This window comes from Pipra filicauda, unplaced genomic scaffold, assembly GCF_003945595.2.
Source record: "Pipra filicauda isolate LSUMZ 115617 unplaced genomic scaffold, ASM394559v2 scaffold1_size10287979_pilon, whole genome shotgun sequence".
NCBI lineage: Eukaryota > Metazoa > Chordata > Aves > Passeriformes > Pipridae > Pipra > Pipra filicauda.
Genome location: NW_024104310.1, coordinates 9,992,403 through 10,013,568, shown reverse-complemented (window position 1 = coordinate 10,013,568; position 21,166 = coordinate 9,992,403). Strand labels below are relative to the sequence as shown.

Genomic DNA, 21,166 nt, shown 5'->3' with positions numbered 1-21,166 from the left:
ACTTTTCTACTTAAAATGTCTCAGCTCTAGCTCATCTGAAATCAACTTTTGCTTTTCCTAAAGATAATTTCTGTATTGTTAATTTTTCATGAGCTTATAGCACTACCCTCCCCACATTTAAATATACAGCAACAGAAGGAGGTATTAAAATTTTAAGCCTCTTCATGTCAAAATATATTTTTATCTGATTTCTTTCCTTTAGTATTTTGTAATGTACAGGGCAGCACTAAATTTTTCAGAGATGCATCTATTCATCATCATGGCCTGTCTCATATAATCTGATGCACAAAGTGCTGAAACCAGGTAGAATACCATAGTCCATCACAGATACCTGAGACTGATGGATACAAGCTCTGATTTTATAGTTCAAATTTCCTCTGAAGTCTTCTGCATAAAAGTGAATTTCCATTCTTTGTCTACAAACCAATAAAGGAAGAATTTTTTTTTATTGTCTACTCCTTACTTTCTATATTATAAATCATTCTGACCTTCAAGCTCTAAATTTCCACGTTTTACAAAAGGTCTGCCTTCATAGAATATGCCAAGTTGGAAGGGACCCACAGGGATCATTTACTATATAGCCAGGAAAGAGTTTTCCTGAATGAAACTTCACCATTATTTAGTTAATTCTGGAGGAATGAAAATGCCTTTTTTTTAAGTTGCAGGAGTTCTGTTCATGGGAAAGTGTAAAACGTATACAGCGAGATTGTTAGCAGTGCCAAAACAAGTTAATTTCAAATACTGTGTGTAAATAGAAAAACCTCAAAAGATGGAGGCAGGTGGAGTTGATCTACATGTGAATGTTTTTCAAACTTCTACTGTGTAAAAGTTTGCACAGTCTGACCTTCTGAAATTGGACTAAAAAAAGAAAAAACTATGCCATTCAACGGCCAAGAATTTTAGAATTGATTCCCTGAGGCTGTTTTTCAACAGTCTCTCACTATACATATCTATGTTGTGTTTTGAGAAACGTAGAATTGTGTCAAATATGAGATCACAAATTCTATAAGCAGAATTTTATGAGGGACTGCTTAAATTTAGCAAGCTGAAGCCCTCCACTCTATCACAATCATTATGACAGTTTTATGATGAAGATGAAGTTTATTTGCCACCAACATTAGCAGGACAAATTTATTTATAACAAATGCTTTAAAATGTACTGATAAAAATGCCTATTGATACTGTCAGAGCTGCTTGCAATTTGACAGATCAAATCTTATTTTCATTCTTAAACCCCATGAAGGAATGGTATCACCAACTTGCATTCTGTAGTGAGCAAATTGATTAATCCTCCTCTATAGAAATCTCAACTCTTGATTACACCTATCAGACGTTAAGCAGCATTATTCTACAGTGACAACACTTGACAAATTCCCAAACCATTTTTCTCAGCCTTTGTGGCCCTGCTAGCTTGTATTAACCCTGATGAAAAATTAATTTTCCTTATCTTCTGCTAAACCCCAAAATCCAAATCCGCCAAACTGGCAACTCTTTCTGTAAAGGTATTATGAAAACCTCTAAAAGATTAATTGCATGTCTTCAGGTGACATTAAATTAATTTCTGTACTCGTGACAGACATTTGATACTCCGTACTGAGAGGACAGATAACATTGTCAGGATACACAGAAGGACAGTGGTGCAGTGTCCCAGGGCAGCCTCTTATGAATTCCCCTTTCGATAAGGCCATACTTCACTGTCATTGGCACTGTTAGTGATCTTGCAGCCCATAGACCTCACTGCACAGGTTTCTATTAACCACGACAATGCTGTGTCTATCCATGTAATCTTTGTAAGGCTAATTCAAAATCATCCAGTAGTAAAGGGATGCGCATGCTGGATAAGGCACTTAAAGGGAATAAACTCTGGTTGATTTGTGTGAAAATAACACACAGAAGCAAAATGTTGTCATCTTTTCTTAGATGCATTATAAATCAAATTCTCTGTAGCACGATGAAGACCTAAATCTTGCAGGGAAATCTCAGTCCAAAAATGTGCCATAATTGATTTCTTGTAAGAAAGGAGAAACCCCATATCTGTTACCAGTTTAAGTCAATATTTCTAGAAATTAGTGCCTTTACAGTATCACAGTAAGCTGGGGAAGTGAAGCATCCTTTAGGCTATTAAATTCATCTTCACTTTAAGGACTAGAGGAATGACTGTTCATCAGCTACATAGGTTTTCATATGTAAACTTGTATTTTACTGATACTGTGACTGACTGTATTAAAAAAGACAGACATCCACACAGACAGCTGTGATTCCCATGTAACCAAGAGAAAGAAACAGTAAAACTATGTAGAACAAGACTGACTTTCATCTAATATATATATTTTCTCACTACAATTATCAGAAATGTGTATTAAAGGCAAACCCCTAATAATGAGCTATTTCTCTGTGACTGGTGCTCTAAATGCTTTACCGCTTTCATACACCTGGTTGACAGACTGGGGACCTGGGAATAGGAAGCCTAATCACTTGCCAAATATCCCACAACCCAGTGACATGACCAAGCACTGTTTCTGAACAGTTGACGATCTGTTTTCAATCTGTCAAGTGCCAATGAGAAACACCTGGAGACCTTTTTTTTTACAGGCCTTCTAAGACCTTTAAAAGTCTTTTTTTTTTTTTTTTTTTTTTTTTTACTCAAGTTCAAGAATAGCAATACTTAAGAAAGCTGCTCTCTCACCAGGGTACAACACACTATCAGCAGACAACTCACCATTAACAACTGGTTTAAGATATACTAATGGTCTAGTTTTGACTCAAAGTACACACAGAAATAAGCTACATCAGACTACAAAAGTGATAAAAGAACCAAAGCATTTCCAGCTCACACCAGAAAAAAAGACACTTCTAGTGCTGGTCAGCAAATTATGGGTTATTGTTCCCAGCCTAAAATGTTTGCATGGGGCAAACTTAATTCAAACAAGAGCAACCAGACTATGCAATAAATAAATAAAATGCAGAGACAGTTCCCTTCCTGTGCTACGCTGCTTCAGTGAGCCATGATATGATGAGTATCTTTTGTGCCTAATGGGGTATGAAGAGTCAGAACAGCAAGAAGAAAATGTTTTGTAGAAAAAGCAGCTAATTCCATTTAATCCTATGTACTAACACAGTTCTTAACTGAAGTGTCTCCTCATCTGCCTGAGAGGAGAACTAAGGCAGGGAAAAGGATTGGCCAAAGAGAATCCCAGTCACACCCACACTGCCTGAAGTTTCACCAGGAGTGACAGAAACAGAGTTGATCAGTGTTGAATCATGACTGTGTGTTTTTCAGTACAACCACCCACCAGCTCATTACAAAAAAAAAAAAATTGTGTCAAAGCTACAGCGAAGTCAAGGTTCTACAATATATATGTACAATACTCTCTGACAATACCTTCATTTTTACATGCTCTTCACAAAATACGTAATATAGATAAACAATGTTTAGAGTAAACTTTCCTAAGGTTCGCTTTTTGGTTGCCAGTCTGGAATATTTTTTGTACAGGGAATTTTAGCAAAGTCTGGACACAGAGAATCACCAAGAGAAAAAGCTCCTGTTGGAAAAAATCAGCAATTCAAAACTTCTGACGGGCCAAAGCTCCTGAAGGAGCACTTCCCAGCTGGACATCAGCTGTGGCATAGAAAGCCAGTACTGGATGTCAGAAACCAGTGCAACTACAGCTTCCCTTCTCATGCCATGTCTGGTCTTTCTGGTTCATGTTCCTTGAAGCTTAAAACTAATGGCAAGGCAAATCCCTCTTGTGTGCTGCTCTAAGATCCCGGTGTAGTCTTGACAGAGACAACTCCCATTACCTCCTTCCCCAAACACGGTGTCGAGTGTCTCCTGACTCAGAGCCAAACCTCTGTACTAAAGGTCTATTCCAAGTGGTCCAACCCAAAATACCTTTTAACAAGGGGACTTGTAGCTTCTCAAAATATTAAACTGTACAAATCTGCAAGCTTACCTCCCAAGAGACTGTATTTTTACATGAAAACTGGCTCTTTCTCTTTGTAATGCAGTTTAGTGGTGTCACAGCTGTCTTTAGAAGGAAACTGGGCTACAAGATACTCTGCAACACCAACACTGTATCAATATGAATTTTGCACTATAACATTTATGATGGCAGAAAAATTCTCCTTTGAGACTTAACAAGCAACATCAAACGCTGCGCTTTCGGGGTGTTCAGAAGGAAGCAGCACTCTTCTTCAACGTACAATTTAAAAGTCTCCTGAGGAAAGGGAGAAACCCGTTCTGCAATTTACAAAGGCAATACTTTATTGCACGTTAGATCCAAATTATCCACAGCAAAGTTAAATTCAATTTAGGTAAGTATCTCTTCATCTTTCTGAGGATTTTATTAGAAATCCATAAAAAGTATTACCTGCGTCTAGTTTGGTTGTCACCTTAAGTTCCTCTAGTTGCTAAGTGTGTCCACATGTGCCCTTGTATTTCACTTTTCCAGTAACCAAATATGCCCCAAACAGTTCAGCACAGCCTACCTCCTAACCCCCAAGCCATGAAATAATCTGTCTCTACAGTGACCATCCTCACTGGAGGTCTGGGAGGACAGGGTTTATTGCTTGTTTTCAAAAAAAGAGATTTTTCTGTGAAAATACTACACATTTTTCATAACCAGAATACTGACCCCCCTGCCATGGGCACGGACACGTTCCACTAGAGCAGGTTGCTCCAAGCCCTGTCCAACCTGGCCTCAAATACTTCCAGGCATGAGGCATCCAAAGCTTCTCTGGATAACCTGCCTTACCACTCCCCCAGGAAAGACTTTCTTTCTAATATCTAATATAAATCCACCCTTCTTCAGTTTTAAGCCATTTCCCTTTGTCCTATCACTCCATGCCCTTGTCCAAAGTCCCTCACCAGCTCTCCTGCAGCCCCCTTTAGGTACTGGAAGGTGCTCTAAGGTCTCCCCAGTCTCTTCTCCTCTCCAGGCTGAACTGCCAACTTTCTCAGTCTGTCTTCACAGGGTAGGTGCTCCAGCCCCCTTATCAACTTCATGGCCTCCTCTGGACTTGCTCCAAGATTTTCTTACAATTAAGAAATTAATGTCCATTTGTGAAGTATTTTCCACAGTGAAGTCTTGCAGGTTGTGGCAGGCAGAGTCCTTTTTCAACAGCATTTACATTAGTGCTGCTTCAAAGGTCTTGCCCATTTTGACATGGTACCTGGGAATTCAGACACCACGGCTTCCGCAGCTCCCTTATTCCACTTCAAATAGTGCTTCCTTCAAACAGTGGGATGCAAATAAACTGCAATGCCACTCTCCCACTTCTTAAAAAATTATGGACCATATAGAGCAAGAGTTCCTGTATCCAGGGCTCGGTAAAGGGCTCCCTCAAGAACTTTTCACGTAAATGCCAAAATTCTTGGTGTTTGCAATTCCTGACATATTTAGATGAAAGGCGCTATAGAGCTTTCAAGTCAAATATTTTTAATTAAATTTGAACATACACACGCAAGTAGAAACAAGTACAAACATCAAGCAAACTTGATTGACAAGGTTACATTATCAAACAAGAATCATCTCTTTTTCCATACTTAGAACTCCACATTCATCTCACACTTCTCAGTTACTTGAAATATGAACAAAGTTGTCCATCTTCCATTTCATTTTTGCAATCCGACATTTTTGTGACAGGTTTTTCAAACAAAAGAACTTGCCAACCCTTTTTTCAAGCTTTTTGTATGAAGCATTTCAGTTTTTCAGGAAATCAGGATGACAAATAAGATACTGCCTCTAATGCAACAGGGAACATCAAGTTTTTTATGTATTTATATCTATATATGTATTTATGAAAAAAATTCATTGTGGAGCCTTCCACAAAGACTGGTGTGTTCTTGGTGCAGCGTAAAAACCAGCATTTTCAGGCCTTTGGGACACACATCTCTCTGAGCATGGCAGCTTGTTTTCTGGCTAGAGAGAAATCATCCAACAACAACATAAGATGACCAAATGATATAGAGATTTTAAGATACTATAATTTCCTATAGAATCTCCAACGGAAGTAATGCTCAGCACATATTTCATATGATCTTAAGATATCTAAGGTTGCAGTTGGTACAAACCTGTTCTTCCAGGACTAAAACCACTCCGAATACATGGGCTTAAAGAATTCAATTGCATTTGGTACTAGAACTATTTACCAACAGACTGATCACAGAGAGCCCAAAGACCACCACAAACAGTCAAGGTGTTAGAAAACATGACTCATCAAGAGAGAGTGAAGGATATCAGTGCCCAGAAACAGTTAAGAGATCTTGAAAAAGAGAGACAGACACAAAGAGATATAAATTCTTTCCCATCTCTCTTCAAGCATAATACAAGTAGTCACAGATTCAAAATAATAGCAAGAAAATGTAGTTTGGTCACTAAGAAAATTCTCTTAAATGTACAGGTTTGATACTGGAATAGAAGGCCTAAGAAATCTACAATAACGAGATCTCAGAAAAAGGTTGGACAAATCTGTCAGGAATACTACAGTTCATCCCCCCTTCAAGACAATACATTATTTCTAGTCTTTTCACCCTTATTTTCTATAATTTTATGATGACATTTTGAAATGATTGGGGTGTTTCTTTTCTACACTCTACAATCTCACTGACCTTATTCTTACATGTACCCTACAAGTGCCTGTATCAGAAATGGTGTGGTCAGTAGGACCAGGGAAGTGATTCTCCTCTTGTACTCAGCCCTGGGGAGGCCACACCTCAAGTACTGTGTCCAGTTCTGGGCCCCTCACTTCAAGAAGGACATTGAGGTGCTGGAGCAGGTCCAGAAAAGGGCAGAGAGGCTGGTGAAGGGTCTGAAGTGCAAGTCCCATGATGAACAGCAGGAGCTGGAGGTGTTTAGCCTGGAGAAGAGGAGGCTCAGGGAAGACCTCATCATTCTCCATAACAACCCAAAAGGAGGTTGTAGCCAGCTGGGGGTCGGTCTCTTCTCCCAGGCAGTGACAGGACACTGCCTATCCAGTGATAGGACAAGAGGACACAGTGTTAGGCTGTGCCAAGGGAGGTTCAGGTTGGCTATTAGGAGAAATTTCTTTACAGAAAGGGTGATTAGACATTGGAAAGTGCTGCCCAGGGAGGTGATGGAGTCACCGTCCCTGGAAGTGTTTTAAGAAAAGACTGGACGTGGCACTCAGTGCCATGGTCTGGTTGACATGGTGGTGTTGGGTCACAGGTTGGACTCACTGATCTCAGAGGTCTTTCCCAACCTAATAGTTTCTGTGATTCTTTAGGACTGACCTCAAGCTCCTCAGCAAGCCAAGCGAATCTCAGATGTTTTACTAGTAAAATATACCAGTATCAATACTCAGTAAATACACTGGACTCCTATATCTGAAAAGGAAACCTCTGAGGAAATGCCACACAAAACAAAGCACACTGGATCTATCAAAAGATATTTGGGTCTCCATGGGGAAAAAGAAAACTGACCCAAAAAACCCCCCCAAAACCCAAAAGAATCAAAGTTCATATGCTAAACACTGCTTCACTTTCCAGGAACATAACACTTAAAAGAGTAATTAAAATGAAAAACTATTCATTGTACTGCCATTCCTGCACAAATTATATGAGTATTAGAAAGGGATGGGCAAATCAGTATTGGGAGGAAGGTGAAGGGTAGGATTTGTTTAAACAAAGAAAAAAAAAGCATCAACAGACAAAATCATTACTGACAGTACCAAATGTGTCACTGTGATACACAGACTTAGTCTGACATACAAGAAATGCTGAATAATTTTCTACTCTTTTTCCTAAAGTATAAGAAGCTATAAATTAAGGCATCTTATGTATCAGGTAAACCAGACAAGTTATAATATTCTTGGAATTTAATTAGTAACTCTTACAATTCCAAAAGTAAAATCCTCTCACAAGAGAATATTGTGGAAACAGATGAAAGGCCATTTTACCTTCTAGGGACTGAGGGATATTTCTACCTGAAGGTCAGAGATCTCTGTAGTACTGCTGTGCCCAGCAACACAAATAGACAGAAACTCAGCCTGGTAAGGACACTGTTCTCAAGAAAGAAACCATTCTCTTCTGACAGTATTTGTACACCACAGATCTCACCAATACGGCACACTCCTTAACTGTTAAACAAAAAACATCACCAGCAACACAAAACCATTTAATCCTGGTTCTACAGATGGTCCTACTAAATTAATAACAGTCCCTGCTACCAGCTTCTAGTTTAGGCCAATTTGGTCTAGACAGAGTTAGTACAGGTCTGCATTAGATCAGCTTCCTCAACTGAGAGCTCTCCTATGGTGCTGTCCATGGCTGGCAGGATGGAAGAGACGGGACTTGCCAAGTCTCTACCAAAATGAATCCAATGAAATTCAAAAGGGACCCTGCATCGTGCCTACTCATGAGTCATCTCACTCGTACAAGGGTATTCAAAACATCTCTGCACAAAAGAGCTCAAGAAAGAAGAAAGAGATTAGATGAAGAGCAAGGGCAGGGCTGCTTAGCTGCAGGATCGAGCCAGTGCACACAGGTAAGACACACCAGGCATCCCTTTGGCCAAAGGCAGGGAATTGGAGGAAGCACTAACACATGCTAAGGAGAATGGCTCAGAAAAATGAGATTTGGCTTTTGCTTTATATATAGGGCTCAGGAAAAAGCTGTGAAAATAAATAAAAGCGTGTGGCAGGACTAAACATTAGCAGTGGTAACTAACTATGATCTGTGATCATGATAGTATTCAGAGTCCAAGTAGCTTGTAACTATTCTTTTAAATCCTGTCAAAAATGGATAAGAAGATTGGCTGCTCTGCTGCTCAATTTATTTTTTTTTCCTTGTGTAGTCAAAGTCACAGATTCGGCTTGTCACTAACTGATTAAAAATTAATCAACTATCTTGATCAGTGTTAACAGCTAATTGCAATGCTTGCTCTTATTCTCACACAGTTAAGGAAACTTAAAATGTCCATGGCAATATGAAAACAGTAACAAAGGCTACATGTAAAGAACCTGGTTCACCTTGCTAAAACCTCAGTACTGAAAGTTAAGAAGGACAGAGAAAATCTGCCTCTGTGCACAGAGGGGTTACACATACATTTAATGAAGCTAATTGCTATTGCTTACTGTAAGACTTATCTGAAACATTTATGGTCTTCTAAAACAGAGCACTGTGATAATAACTATTTCATTGTGAATGCTGCTGTGGAGACTGATAACCATTTGTTATGAAGAGCTGTATACAGTTGTGACTGGCATTGTTTTGTTTCACCACATAATAAAAGAAATCGTGCATGACTGCTTTATTCAATTATTCATGACACACAAACCTGTCATACCTCTTGCAGGCCACTGGGATTTCTGCAGACATACTTATATATAAATATTTTTAGCTCAACAGAATCAATTTCTTTCAGCTTCTCACACTTTATTCCTCTGTACTTAAGTTACCACCTCTGAGGAATTAGAGCTGACAACAACCTGAGGTGCGGGATGTCTCTGTAGCCAATAAGGCCCTGTATGTTAATATTTTGAAAGACCTCATAGTCATTACGCAATTCACCATTTTAAGCACATTTAAGTTTTATGAGCTGTAGAGAAACATTTACAAAAATTAGTTAAGACTTCAGCATTTCAACTTCCTCTCTGTTTCTAAATGTAAAGCCTTAGCCTCCAAGGCCTTGTTCAGTCCCTGTTAACACACTGCTTGCTTCATTACAGATTACAGTTATGCAAGTTTGCCTAATTAATGCTCTGAATAATGTAAGAAGCATTCTTCCAGAAAAAAAACCCTCCCATGTGCTATATCAGATCCTGCTTTTCTCCTCAGCATAAACCTGAGGACAGACCTCACACACTGATAATATGATCTCACTATGTCCCCTCAACACAGTTTATTTAGAGCCCTAACAAATTAATTTCTCTTTTCATTAAGACAGAAGAAATTCAGTCAAGACTTTCTAACCAAAACCCCAGATCTTAAATACGCACACTGCCCTCAAGACCAGCATTGTGAGTCTTCCACAACACCAGTGCTCCAGGGACACACTGCAGATAATAGACCCCTCATCAAAAGATAAGGAAATCTCATTTAGATGCAGAAGTGAAATGGTAACATTTTAAACCCAACCTGTAACAGAAAACATCCCCCTCCAACATACTGATTAAATTGGTTTCACAACACCCTTCCCAAGAAAGTAAAAACAATCCTCCCTTGAGTACAGAAACCACCCTAACACCAACATCTGCACACAACTAATTTAGGTGGCTTCACCTACCAAATAAGCAGGTCCTAGCTTTTTAACCAAACTTTAATTAAATACAGCCACCCAAATCCTTTTTCTCTGAGCAATTATCAGACTGACCTATCAACCTTAAGCAAAAGGAGCACAGTTGAGCAGTCTTTCAGACTCAAATTACAACTTAATAGAAAGGAGTATTATTTCAATTATTTCACTGTGATTTCAGTGGTAACTGCCTGGCAGTAAAGTGTTACAGGAAACATTAATTTTTTAATAACTGCTAATAAATTACAGTTCTGAAAATATAATATAAGGACTATTAGGTATGCTAAACCTGTTACTTCCCCCATCACCTTAGGCCCATTTTTTATTTTGGGATTACACAGAATCAAACACACAAAAACAAACCATGACAAGACACACATATGAGATGAGCCTTGGAAACTTACCCCTCCTGACAACTTAATCACCCTGACTTTGCTGCCGACATGAGGCCCATCACTACCACTGTTTGTCCGCTGCATGACAGTCCTTTTCACACCCGGTTTCTGCTCCTGGGGCCTGGCTGGTACCGAAGCCACTCGAGCCGTCTGTGGCGTGGGCAGCGACGCTGCAGCAGGTTTTGTCTGTAACACTTTCTGCGGCGCCTGAGGCTGACTCGGAGGAACTGTCCTAGTCTGCCTCAGCTGCTTCACTGGCTTCATCTGCTGTCCTTGATACTGCACATCCCCCACTCCACTCTGGAGGAACTCTGTGGGTTTGGGTTGGATATTTGGAACTACCGTGTCTTGCTTTCTAACAAGGAGTCTGTTTTTCACGTTGTGCCTGGTGTGCAAGCCGGAGTGGGGTATGTAGGGGCTGCCGTTGGTGGGGAACTCGGAGGAGTCATCCTCGTGCTGCATGTAGGACTGCTGTGTGGAAGGCTGCTGCTGCTGCTGCTGTGCAAGTCTTTCCAGCAGTTCTCTCTTCCTGGCACCAGCCTGCTGCTGCCGTCTCAGCTCCTTCTGCTTCAGAATTTCTTCTCTTAGACGCTTCTGCTCTTCTATCTTCAAACGATACAACCTAGTTTCTTCATCTTCGTCTGGATACTACAAAGGAAAATGCAAATGAATTTATAAAATTCTAAACAGAATACTCAGCTTGGTCAAAACAACATTAAATTGTTGTTTCAGATGTTGTAAAGCTGTAACTCTGAAGAGCTTTTTAAATTATCCCTGATACCAAAGCAAGGCTATTAGTGGAGTGCATGTGCTGCTAAGGTTTATTTGCTATTCATTACAGACAAACAGCTCAAATCTGGTTTAGAACTTAGATATACTACTTCCTAGACAGAAAAGCTTTAATACCACTTGACAAATCTGATCAGAATACTAAAAAAAAAAAAAATAATGCAAAAAAGTTTGACAAATTGGAACTAATTTAAAAGTTTCCAAAACCAATTAAACTATTAATATAATTCAAGATATCAAAATATGTTTCAAATAGAAGGTAACAATACAGAGGCAACCCACTGTCACACAGGTTTTATCTTGCTCTTTTCTGACAAAGTAACAAAAGGTAGGGTGGTAAATGACCTGAAAGGCCCTGATTAGAACTATTGATTTTTCTCACAGAATTTTCAGCCTGATCTCAAACTCATTTGTCACACAATAATTGGTTATAATGAACAGCACAAGTCAATCTCTCTGACCTTGAACTCATGCACTCTCTTCAGAATCAAAATGTTGCCAAATGCAGTGTTGGAATATTAATGGTACATAGAGAATGCCTTTAATATTCCAGCCCTGGGCCCCTCTGAAAGTACTACACACCATCAAATAACCTTTCTAAAGATTCTTCAACTCTGGCAGAACGAGTTCCTATGAAAAGCTGTATAAAAATGGACAAGAGTCAAGGAAATGCAGATTCTCATCATCCTGGAAAAGACATCAAATGGCTCTTGCAATAATATCACATGCATTTTTCAAAATTAGGAAGCATGTTTTTTCATTATATTACTTCTTTTTCTTTTCAACCATTTGAAATATGAAGTTAGACTTGCACGGAATGCTTACAAATGGTAATGAGCACAATATTCTACTCAAGATATATTAATCACCACTAACAAAAACAGGCTCTATTAGTAACGATACTTTGCATGTTGGCAAATGAACGCAGGAAGAATGCTGAAATATTTCTCAAAACCTGTGAGTCCATGATGAACCTTTATGTATATTGTAGGAACTGGGTGCAAACTGTCGTCAACACAAATGTTGGTTTTTTGGTGTTTTGTTTTTTTTTTTAATATTTAGAGTGCTTTTAATCGTGGTGCACCCCAGAATCCTCCCCAAGCCAGGGATCTACGCAGATACAGAAGCCCGGCAGACTCATATCTGCACTTACAGAATCCAGATGCACAAATCCTGAACATGTGTTCCCTTCAGCTGTAACTGCTTCTTCCCTGGGCAGGTTTTGATAAGGATTATTCCCACAGTTACTGAAAAAACAGCTCCATGTCTCACATTAGAAGTCTAATTAGAAGTCTAACCAAAAGCCTAAAAAATGGTTAAATAAGACTCCAACAAAACTGGACTTATAAAATTTGTATTTAATTTCTGAATATGGGCTGTAGTCCAGGGATGAGGTCTAACACAGTCCTTTGCACGAGAATGCTCTATATACACTAAGTTCTGATCGATCTTTATACTTTTTGGACTATAATAGTGGTGATTAATGTCTAATCACAGTGACAACTAGATTAGAGGTCTGTGTTGACAGATGGTAAGAGGAACATACCTCTACAGGAGGAAACACAAATATTTCATCTTATACTGACAACTGAAAATGCTGATTGTAGTAAAAAAAAAAAAGGAATATGACCCTTATGAAATACAGTGAAATGTTAAGACCCTTAAAAATGGTTTGCATAGGATGACAAAACACAGATAAGCTCTGGCTAGGAGGAGGATGTGCTGTTATGCAGATCCTGATGCAACTAATAAAGTTTGCAGTCATTTTCAGAGACACTAAATATCACAGTTATTGAAACTGTCAGAACAGAAAACCCATTCCACTTAATGAACTAGTTTATTCACTTGCTTTGTTTTAGATCAGAATATCCTACAATTTATCTAAACAAGCTTGATGGATGTCATGAGCCAGTTCCAGGTTTACCTTTGGAGGTAGCAGTGCATTTTTTTTTCCCTCTTGTTCAACTGAGGTTGTCAACACCAGCCCAAGTCTGCATGAGACCAGTGCTTCTACCAGCTGCCCTTTATTATCAGGGATTTGCTTGCTCATTTGATCACCTAACAAGTTCTGAAGGCCTTGGGAGATGCAGATTATGATGTGGTAAATTCAAAACACTAACTCAAAGGTTACACAGCAGCACAGAGATGTGCACTTTGCAACATACTTAAATGAGTCTTGCCAGCAGTCAAGGAATGAACATCCTGAGGGACTCTGACTAATATGTCCCTGCAACAGTCCTTGGAAGATATATTGACTTCAACTACATCAATATTAAACATAAAAGACAACTGACAAACTGTATTACTAACACATATGAAGTTAGAAGAATGCTTAGTAGAATATTCAGGCAACTTGATCTCAAATATAAACCAAAATCTTCTTTTCAGGAACTCAACTCAGGACATTAATAATGATCCTATGAAGTCAAGAACTTCTTAAAGGGTAAGGTTGAAAATCAAGGGCTGAGAGCCCGAGGTTATATGACAACTGCAGATCAGTCTGTTAACAGGCTATAGGTAGACCTAAATCCTTCACCTTCACAAGCAAGTTATTACTACTGTTAATTTCTCAATAAAATACCCTTGCAGCTAGAGGAAGATCAAACAACATAAAGGCCCTGTGATGACTAACACAATATTTGCATTAGAAGTCAGGTTTAATTTGAATTAGTTGTACAATGACCCAACAGTACAGACTGAGAAGGGCAGCAGACTCCTCACCTGGATGAAAACAGGGACACTTAAATCCCCTCCTGCTCAGCTTTAACTGCACCTTATATACATTATACTAGAGTGGGGGTATACACATGATCTATAGTATATATAAATGACCTATAGCATGTAGTAAGGAGCTTCAGCATACAGAACAGGCAAGAGAGCATATTGGGTCAAGAGATGAAAACAAAAGGGAATGCCTATTGACAATGATTTTCATCCCACTAGTTTAATAAGCCCAGTACAGATTTGTCCAACAAACAATAGCACTACCAAGAAAAAAAAGAAAAAGGTAAGGGAAGCAAGGATTCTGCCTACAGAATCAACTGGGAAAAGCAGACATCCTTCAAAGTTCAAACTGTTATAATTTTCACATCCTGCATTTGGAAGCAACATTATCTGTAGGTGAAGAAGCAAAAAAAAAAATAGAATACCTGTTTTCTTGGACAAACTATTAATGCTTCCCATGTTTTGTGTAGAAAGCTCCATAATATGAAGAAATAGTACATTGTATATAGTTCCTCCTTTTACAGGAGGCTGCAGACTACAAAAGGCCAGAGATGCAAATCAGTTCCCTCGGTTTTGTGAAGGTGGGTTTTTTTCTGCCAGGTTTTGAGAATTTTAGTTTCATCTGGGGTGGGTTTGCTTTTCTGTTTTTCTAAGTGGAAATTCTCATCTATCTTTGAACAGCTCTTGAACACAATTTCACTGAGGTCTGAAGGGAAGACTGAGCCTTAGCTGTAGGTTTTCTTCTGCCTTAAGGTCTAAGGCAGCTTTGATGGAAAGTACCAAAAGAAAATGTTGCAGGCTGCTTTTCTGAATCTAGCTGAAGAGTACTATAAGAGAAGCAGGAGTTCTACATCCTTCTCCAGGGGAACCTAGAAAGGCACTGCTAACCGAAGAAAAGGCAGCAAAGACATGTTGTAAAACAAGGGATTAAACTTTCTACTGAAATTTAAGTCCTAGTATCAGTAGCTTGCTTTCCATGTAGTGAATAAAAAAAAAAAAAAAAACAAAGAAAAAAACCAAACCTTTTCAGAGATCTGAAGGATTTATTACCAGTTAATAGAATTGAATGCTGAGTCATAAGAACCAGACACTGTAAGTGTTCTGGTTTGCTATCAAGGAACAAAAAAAAAGAACTGGGCAACGAGGCTCACTTATGTCCCTCAGTAGAATGGGTGCAAGAACAGAGTCAAAATGGTTTGATCTGTGGCATAAACACAAATCTATTCAGCAGGTTTGCCTTTATTTTTTTCAGTTGCAATAATAAAAACATTAAGAGGCTAGAACAATTTTGTCAAAAAATTCATGCCAAGTCTTTGTAAATGGTACAGCCAAATCCAAAGCACACAAAGGAGGGCAACGAGGATGGTGAAGGGCCTTGAGGGGAAGCCGTGTGAGGAGCGGCTGAGGGCACTTGGTCTGTTCAGCTGGAGAAGAGGAGGCTGAGGGGAGACCTCACCACATTTTACAACTTCCTCTTGAGGGGAAGAGGAGGGGAGGGCACTGATCTCTGTTCTGTGGGGAACAGGGACAGGACCCGAGGGAATGGCCTGGAGCTGTGCCAGGGGAGGTTTAGGTTGGATATTAGGAACAGGTTCTTCCCCCAGAAGGTGGTTGGGCACTGGAACAGGCTCCCCAGGGCAGTGGTCACAGCAGCAAGGCTGACACAGCCTACAAGTGTTTGGACAATACTCTCAGGCACATGGTGTGACTCTTGGGGATGGTCCTGTGCAGGACCAGGAGCTGGACTTCATGATCCTTGTGGGTCCCTTCCAACTTGGCATATTCTGTGATTCTGTGAAATTGCATCATCTGGCTGCTTGTGTTCAAACCCACAAAATATCCTAAATAAAGAGCACCTCCATGTACACATCACACATTTCACAATGCTGATAAAATCAGCTCATGAACCTGAGAAAGGTATGAAACACACTACAAAACACAGGTGCTGTACCTCTTGGACAAGAGAGTGAAGAACAAGGTTACAAGTTACTTGAAGAAACACACTGCTCTCTTGTCAACTTCCAACTGGACAAAAAACTATGATAAGAATCTTCTAAGCACAATATAGGAGGCACCATTATAAAATCTCCTTTCTCTGTTCTTCTTTTTTAAACTCAAAAATGCTTAATACTGCCTTCATTCCTCTTATCCTAAGCTGACCTCAGCATGAGCACAATTAGGCCCACATCATCAAGAGCTATTCTAAACAGGCATTTAAGGTCAGTATTTTGCAGCCTCACAGGACCACAAGTGTTCCCTTAGTAAAGCAGAAATACAGTTTTTAATCTTCTAGTCACTTGCATTGGAAACCTTTCAAATATCTATATTTAAGGTGAGCAAAACCTCTAATAGTCAATATTGTTATTTCTTTTTTTGTGCTTCATGAATGATAGGGCACTCAAATATAGCCACTGATTCTTTGGGAAGAAAGATGCAAGGAAAATATTAATAATTTTCCAGTTGAAGACACTTGCAAAATAACCTGCCCAATTCAGTTATGAGCAATACAGCTAGAAAAGATGACAGAACTTAACTCTTTCTCATCTTCATAGAAAGCAAAAGAACAGGGTGAAGTTAGGTAAAGAAAAACACACAAAAAAGACTGGAAAACATTACAATCTGGCTAAGGAGAGAAATGTAATAACCTACAATACAACATCAGGGAAGAATATGGTTAAATGCTTGGAAATGATCACTATTAGTGCACCAATCCTGTCTGCAGGAGTGACAATTAAGCACCATCAGTGAACAAGACCACTGCAGTGGCACAGTTGAAAACAGACAAATGCTATTACACCTTTTGCAGCATAAAGCTCTATTCCAGGTCTGCTTTGGAAGGAGAAGGATTCTGTGTGTGCACACATTCCCACACTCTCCTAATTCTTGCCAAGTATGTACTTCTACGGCTAATAATAGGAAACACTAGGAGACTTCTTTTTTTTACAAGACGACTCTTTTTCAAAGATAGTTTTGACACAGAAACAAAAAGAAAGCTTGATTTGTAATACCCAAAGAATTCACATAAGTAAGATTAGTTGGTTTGATAACTACAAGGTTGTTAGAATATGTCTAAAACATAATACGGAGAAAACAAGACGACTGCTCTGGGTTTTTTGTTTGGTTGGGGTTTTTTTAATTCACTTGATTAAGAGGAATTAAAAAATATTCATACATTTTTCTTAACATTGCCAGAGATATTTCAGAACTAATGCCTTAATTTTCATATGACTACACTATAGAATAATTTCAGGATGTTTTAGATGGGGAGGCCTGTAGTTGATTTGCTTCAAGACTTAACTTACTAATGACCTAAAGACAGAGGCTTCTCTGAGGCACATTTTCTGTGACTAAGATTATTCCAAGAGACCGAAGCGAGGAGAAGGAGATTAAATACTTTTTCCAAAAAAGGTGACAATTAAAAGCTGAAAAAAGGATTATTTTTCTTTTTACTTCCATTGAAAAGCAAGTGCACAGGAGGTCAAACGCTGCTAGCTATGGGTTTCTTTTGTGCCTCATTTGTAGAAACTAGTTACGACCATCCCTAATACAAGAACAAGATGAAAAGGTAATCATGAGCAGCTTAGAAGGAAGACAGTATTACCACAATTAAAGCTTTCAACAGTTGTTGAAGAAAAACCTGGTCCATGAGACAAGATTCATGGTTAACTACAGCTATGAAGATTTACAGTTCTTCACAGAATAAGCTGATAAAGTACACAGGGTGCATTTAGCCATCATGATTGAGATTAAAAGCACCATCAGTGCAATCCTACCCACTCTCTCAAACTAACAGTGCCCATGGAGAGTCTTCTCTAGTTTCCAGGGAAATGGTCATCTGTTCATACTACATAATCCAGTGGAGCTGAAAATGCTGGTGTCTCTTTTTTTTTACTGGGCAGAATACTAGCAGAGCACTAGCAGAGCAAACGGCATCATTTTCTTCCAAAATGGAAAGCTTTAAAGCATCTCCTATTTTTCCTACACGACAAGGTTTCATAAAAGAGAGATTTTCTTCTTCAAGAGCAAGAAGCTCCTGCGTGGATGCCCAAGGCCCTAGTGGAGACTGAACAGCCTAAAGGAAAACAGCATGAGGAAGACAGTCCTCCAAATACCCCTTTTTTTTTTTCCCTTTTGAGTCATACAGCATCATAAAAAAATGAAAGAGAAGAGGCTTTCTGATTTAGAATATGATCATCTGAAAAAAAATCCTAATTCTGTAAGATAAAAATGGACAAAACAAGTATTTCAGAGGCTTGTATCACTGATGACCTTTACTCAAACTCTGCCTTTTCATAGTAGAAATGACTCCTCCTCCTGTAAAACAGATTCACCACAGCCTTGCCAACCTTCCAGATATTTTTTGTCAATGGAGACTGTTTCTGCTATTGCACTAAAGGAGAAAAGTGCAATTCAGAAGGGAGGCCTCTAGTGGCACCAAAAATTATTTGCTGAACAACACATTAAGTGTGCTTACAATTCATAAGTCAGACTAGAAAAGTTTTTAAAAGGTGGGAGCTTTGTTTCTTGATTGTTTGGGTTCTGTTCTTTTGTTTAACAACAACAACAAAATCCCTTACCTCTGGTTCAGATTTTCCCTCTGACTTTGCTTGGCCCACTGGTGTGATTGCTTTAGCTTTCACTTCAGGCCTTCCCTGGGAGTTTCCACCACCAACAGACTTGTTGGCAGACACGGTGCTGGTGATGGGTTTGACCTGAGCAGCTGGGGTGGAGTTTCGCCTGTTGTTGCTCATCTCCATCGCGTGGGACGGTGCTATCGGCAACTCGCGCAAGTTACTGTTCCTTGGAGCACTTGACTGTAGCTGCTGATTTGAACGCTTCACAATGTTCTGTGATGGTGTACTCTGAAAAGCAGGAAGGAAAAGAAATTGCAGACTTCCACTACAAACCAGGCTAAAGTGTTTTTAGTTTCACATTCTCCTGATTTAGTAAAGTTTAGGGAAACAAACTGTTTGAAGAGGCACAATATTTTTAATGTTAGAAGAGAAATTATAGAAATGAGAACATTTTAATAACCTTTTTTTAATTAAAAGCAAAACTTAACCTCACTTTTTAAACACCATTCTCAGAAATTGGTTTCACTATGTGACTTACTTTCCTAATCAAAGCAATTATTCTGAACTATAGTCACATTGTCTTGAGCACTGCTACACTGTTGGGCTACCCCAACCTACCAAGCAACAGAATATGCTGTACAAGAGCAAAGTCACAAGACATGAGTGGCACTATCTGAACCAGAAAGCTGATTAGCAGTAGTACAGAGAGGCCTTCAACTTGAAAGACAGTGTCAGAGAACTGGGCTCGCACACAGTCACAGGCTACCAGCAGTTGTAAAGTCTTATTAAGCAAACCTATCCTTCAAAAGCCCTATATTGCTACTTCTTGGGTAACTGTAACATCTCGTACTGGACCCAGGTGAAGAAGAACACTAAAGACTGGAGGAGAAAAGAAAAAGGGGAAGATACATGTTGTATTTTTCAAAGTAGATTATAAAATGACCAAGACAGAAAATAAGCAAGAAATTATGAAAGAAGGAAAGGGAATAAATGTGACTGAAAAACCACAGTAGTGAGTTCTGAAACTTGTGCTTAAATGCCTGCTACTCATGCAGAACTATGCAAGGCAACACTGGTGTACATGGTACTTACATGCCTTGGCTTCATTGGACCCTGTCGTGGCTGACACTGCATCCTGTTGTTATTTGGCTGCTGCTGCGTGGCCTGTATGTGAGGCCTGAACTGGGGCTGGTTCATGGGCATCAAGGGCTGTGGAGGCCCTTGGAGATGGTGATGGTGTTGCTGCTGCTGCTGCTGGTGATGGTGTTGCTGTTGCTGCTGGTGATGGTGCTGCTGAGGCTGAGGTTGTGGCTGAGGCTGTAATGGAGGATGCATGGGACCCTTCATATGAAGAAAAAGATTATTTTAGTTTCAAGGTAATAAACTCCTGAAGAAAAGTAGCTCCAGCCTCACAAATCCTTAAAACATCTGTAGGCAGCTATGAACCAGGTTAAACCAAAATTATAGAGTGAAAAGCAGACTAGCAGAAGCAGTGCAAGGCTGTTCTACACTTAAACCTCTGTAAGCCAACAGTTGAAGTGGAAACAGACAAATGCAAGGGCTCCCGCCCTCTGCGCCCTTTTCTAATGACTTTTAAACTGGTTTTTTGTTTGTCTGGAGGTTTATTATTCCCTCCTCCCCCAGCATCAGCCGACTTGAGGGTTTCCCCGCGTTCAGAACGCGGACACCATGAAAGGTCCCGCACAAAACATTTCCCCGCTCCCCGCAGGCAGAGGGCGGTGCCGGCAGAGGGCGCTGCCGCCCCGCGCTGCCCGGGCCGGGATCTCGGGATACGGGATCTCGGGATGCGGCAGCGCGGAGCAGATCCACCGCCTTCCACGCATGGCAACAACAGCGCCACAGGTCCATCCACCTCCCGCCTGCACGCCCGAGTCCCTCGATTTGGTTCCGTGACTCCTCTGAGCCCGTACCTGCATGCTGGGCTGCGTGTGCGGGGAGAGGAAGGGCTGTCCCGGCGCCTGCAGGAACTGCTGCCGCGGGGGGATGAAGGGCCGCGGGTTGGCCGAGCCCGGCTGGTTGAAGTGGAGGATCCCCACCGGCCCCTGGGGCTGCATGTTGGGCCGCACGGGCCGCTCCCTGGGATACACGGGCTGCTGTCCCTGCTGGCTGAAGGCCGGCCCGGGCTGGCTGAACGGCATCGGGCTCTGTGCAGGGACCGGGTGGGCGCTGTTCAGGAGCGGCGGAGGGGGTGGCGGTGGGGGGCTCCGCTGCTCAAACAAGGGATGACCCGGGAACCTTGGATCTGCGGGAATCAGATAAGTGATTAAATTACAACCTCCCCGTGACACATTTTGGAAACATAGAGCTCTATTTTACAGTTTTGTAAAAGTAACCTAAAATTCGCAGAATGCAAAACTGTATGGGATGTTTTCATTTTAAGAGCTACCCTCAAGGTTATGTTTCTCTTGCT

The 21,166-nt window shown here is 40.3% G+C and overlaps 1 protein-coding gene across 5 annotated transcripts in view; it reads right to left on the bottom strand.

Annotated features, from left to right (window-relative positions):
• The window catches only part of RBM33 (RNA binding motif protein 33), a 101,953-nt gene that overhangs the window by 21,872 nt on the left and 58,915 nt on the right, over window positions 1-21,166 (bottom strand). For 4 of the 5 annotated variants that reach the window (XM_027727783.2, XM_039380639.1, XM_039380641.1 and 1 more), the window contains exons 12-15: window positions 20,667-20,998; window positions 19,828-20,076; window positions 18,739-19,023; window positions 10,658-11,296 (exon numbers count right to left, since the gene is read on the bottom strand). In XM_027727783.2, the coding sequence (XP_027583584.1) occupies window positions 10,658-11,296; window positions 18,739-19,023; window positions 19,828-20,076; window positions 20,667-20,998 (1,505 nt within the window). Of the gene's footprint in view, window positions 1-5,421; window positions 5,922-10,657; window positions 11,297-18,738; window positions 19,024-19,827; window positions 20,077-20,666; window positions 20,999-21,166 lie in introns of those variants that run through there. The other variant, XM_039380642.1, reaches the window with a different exon arrangement.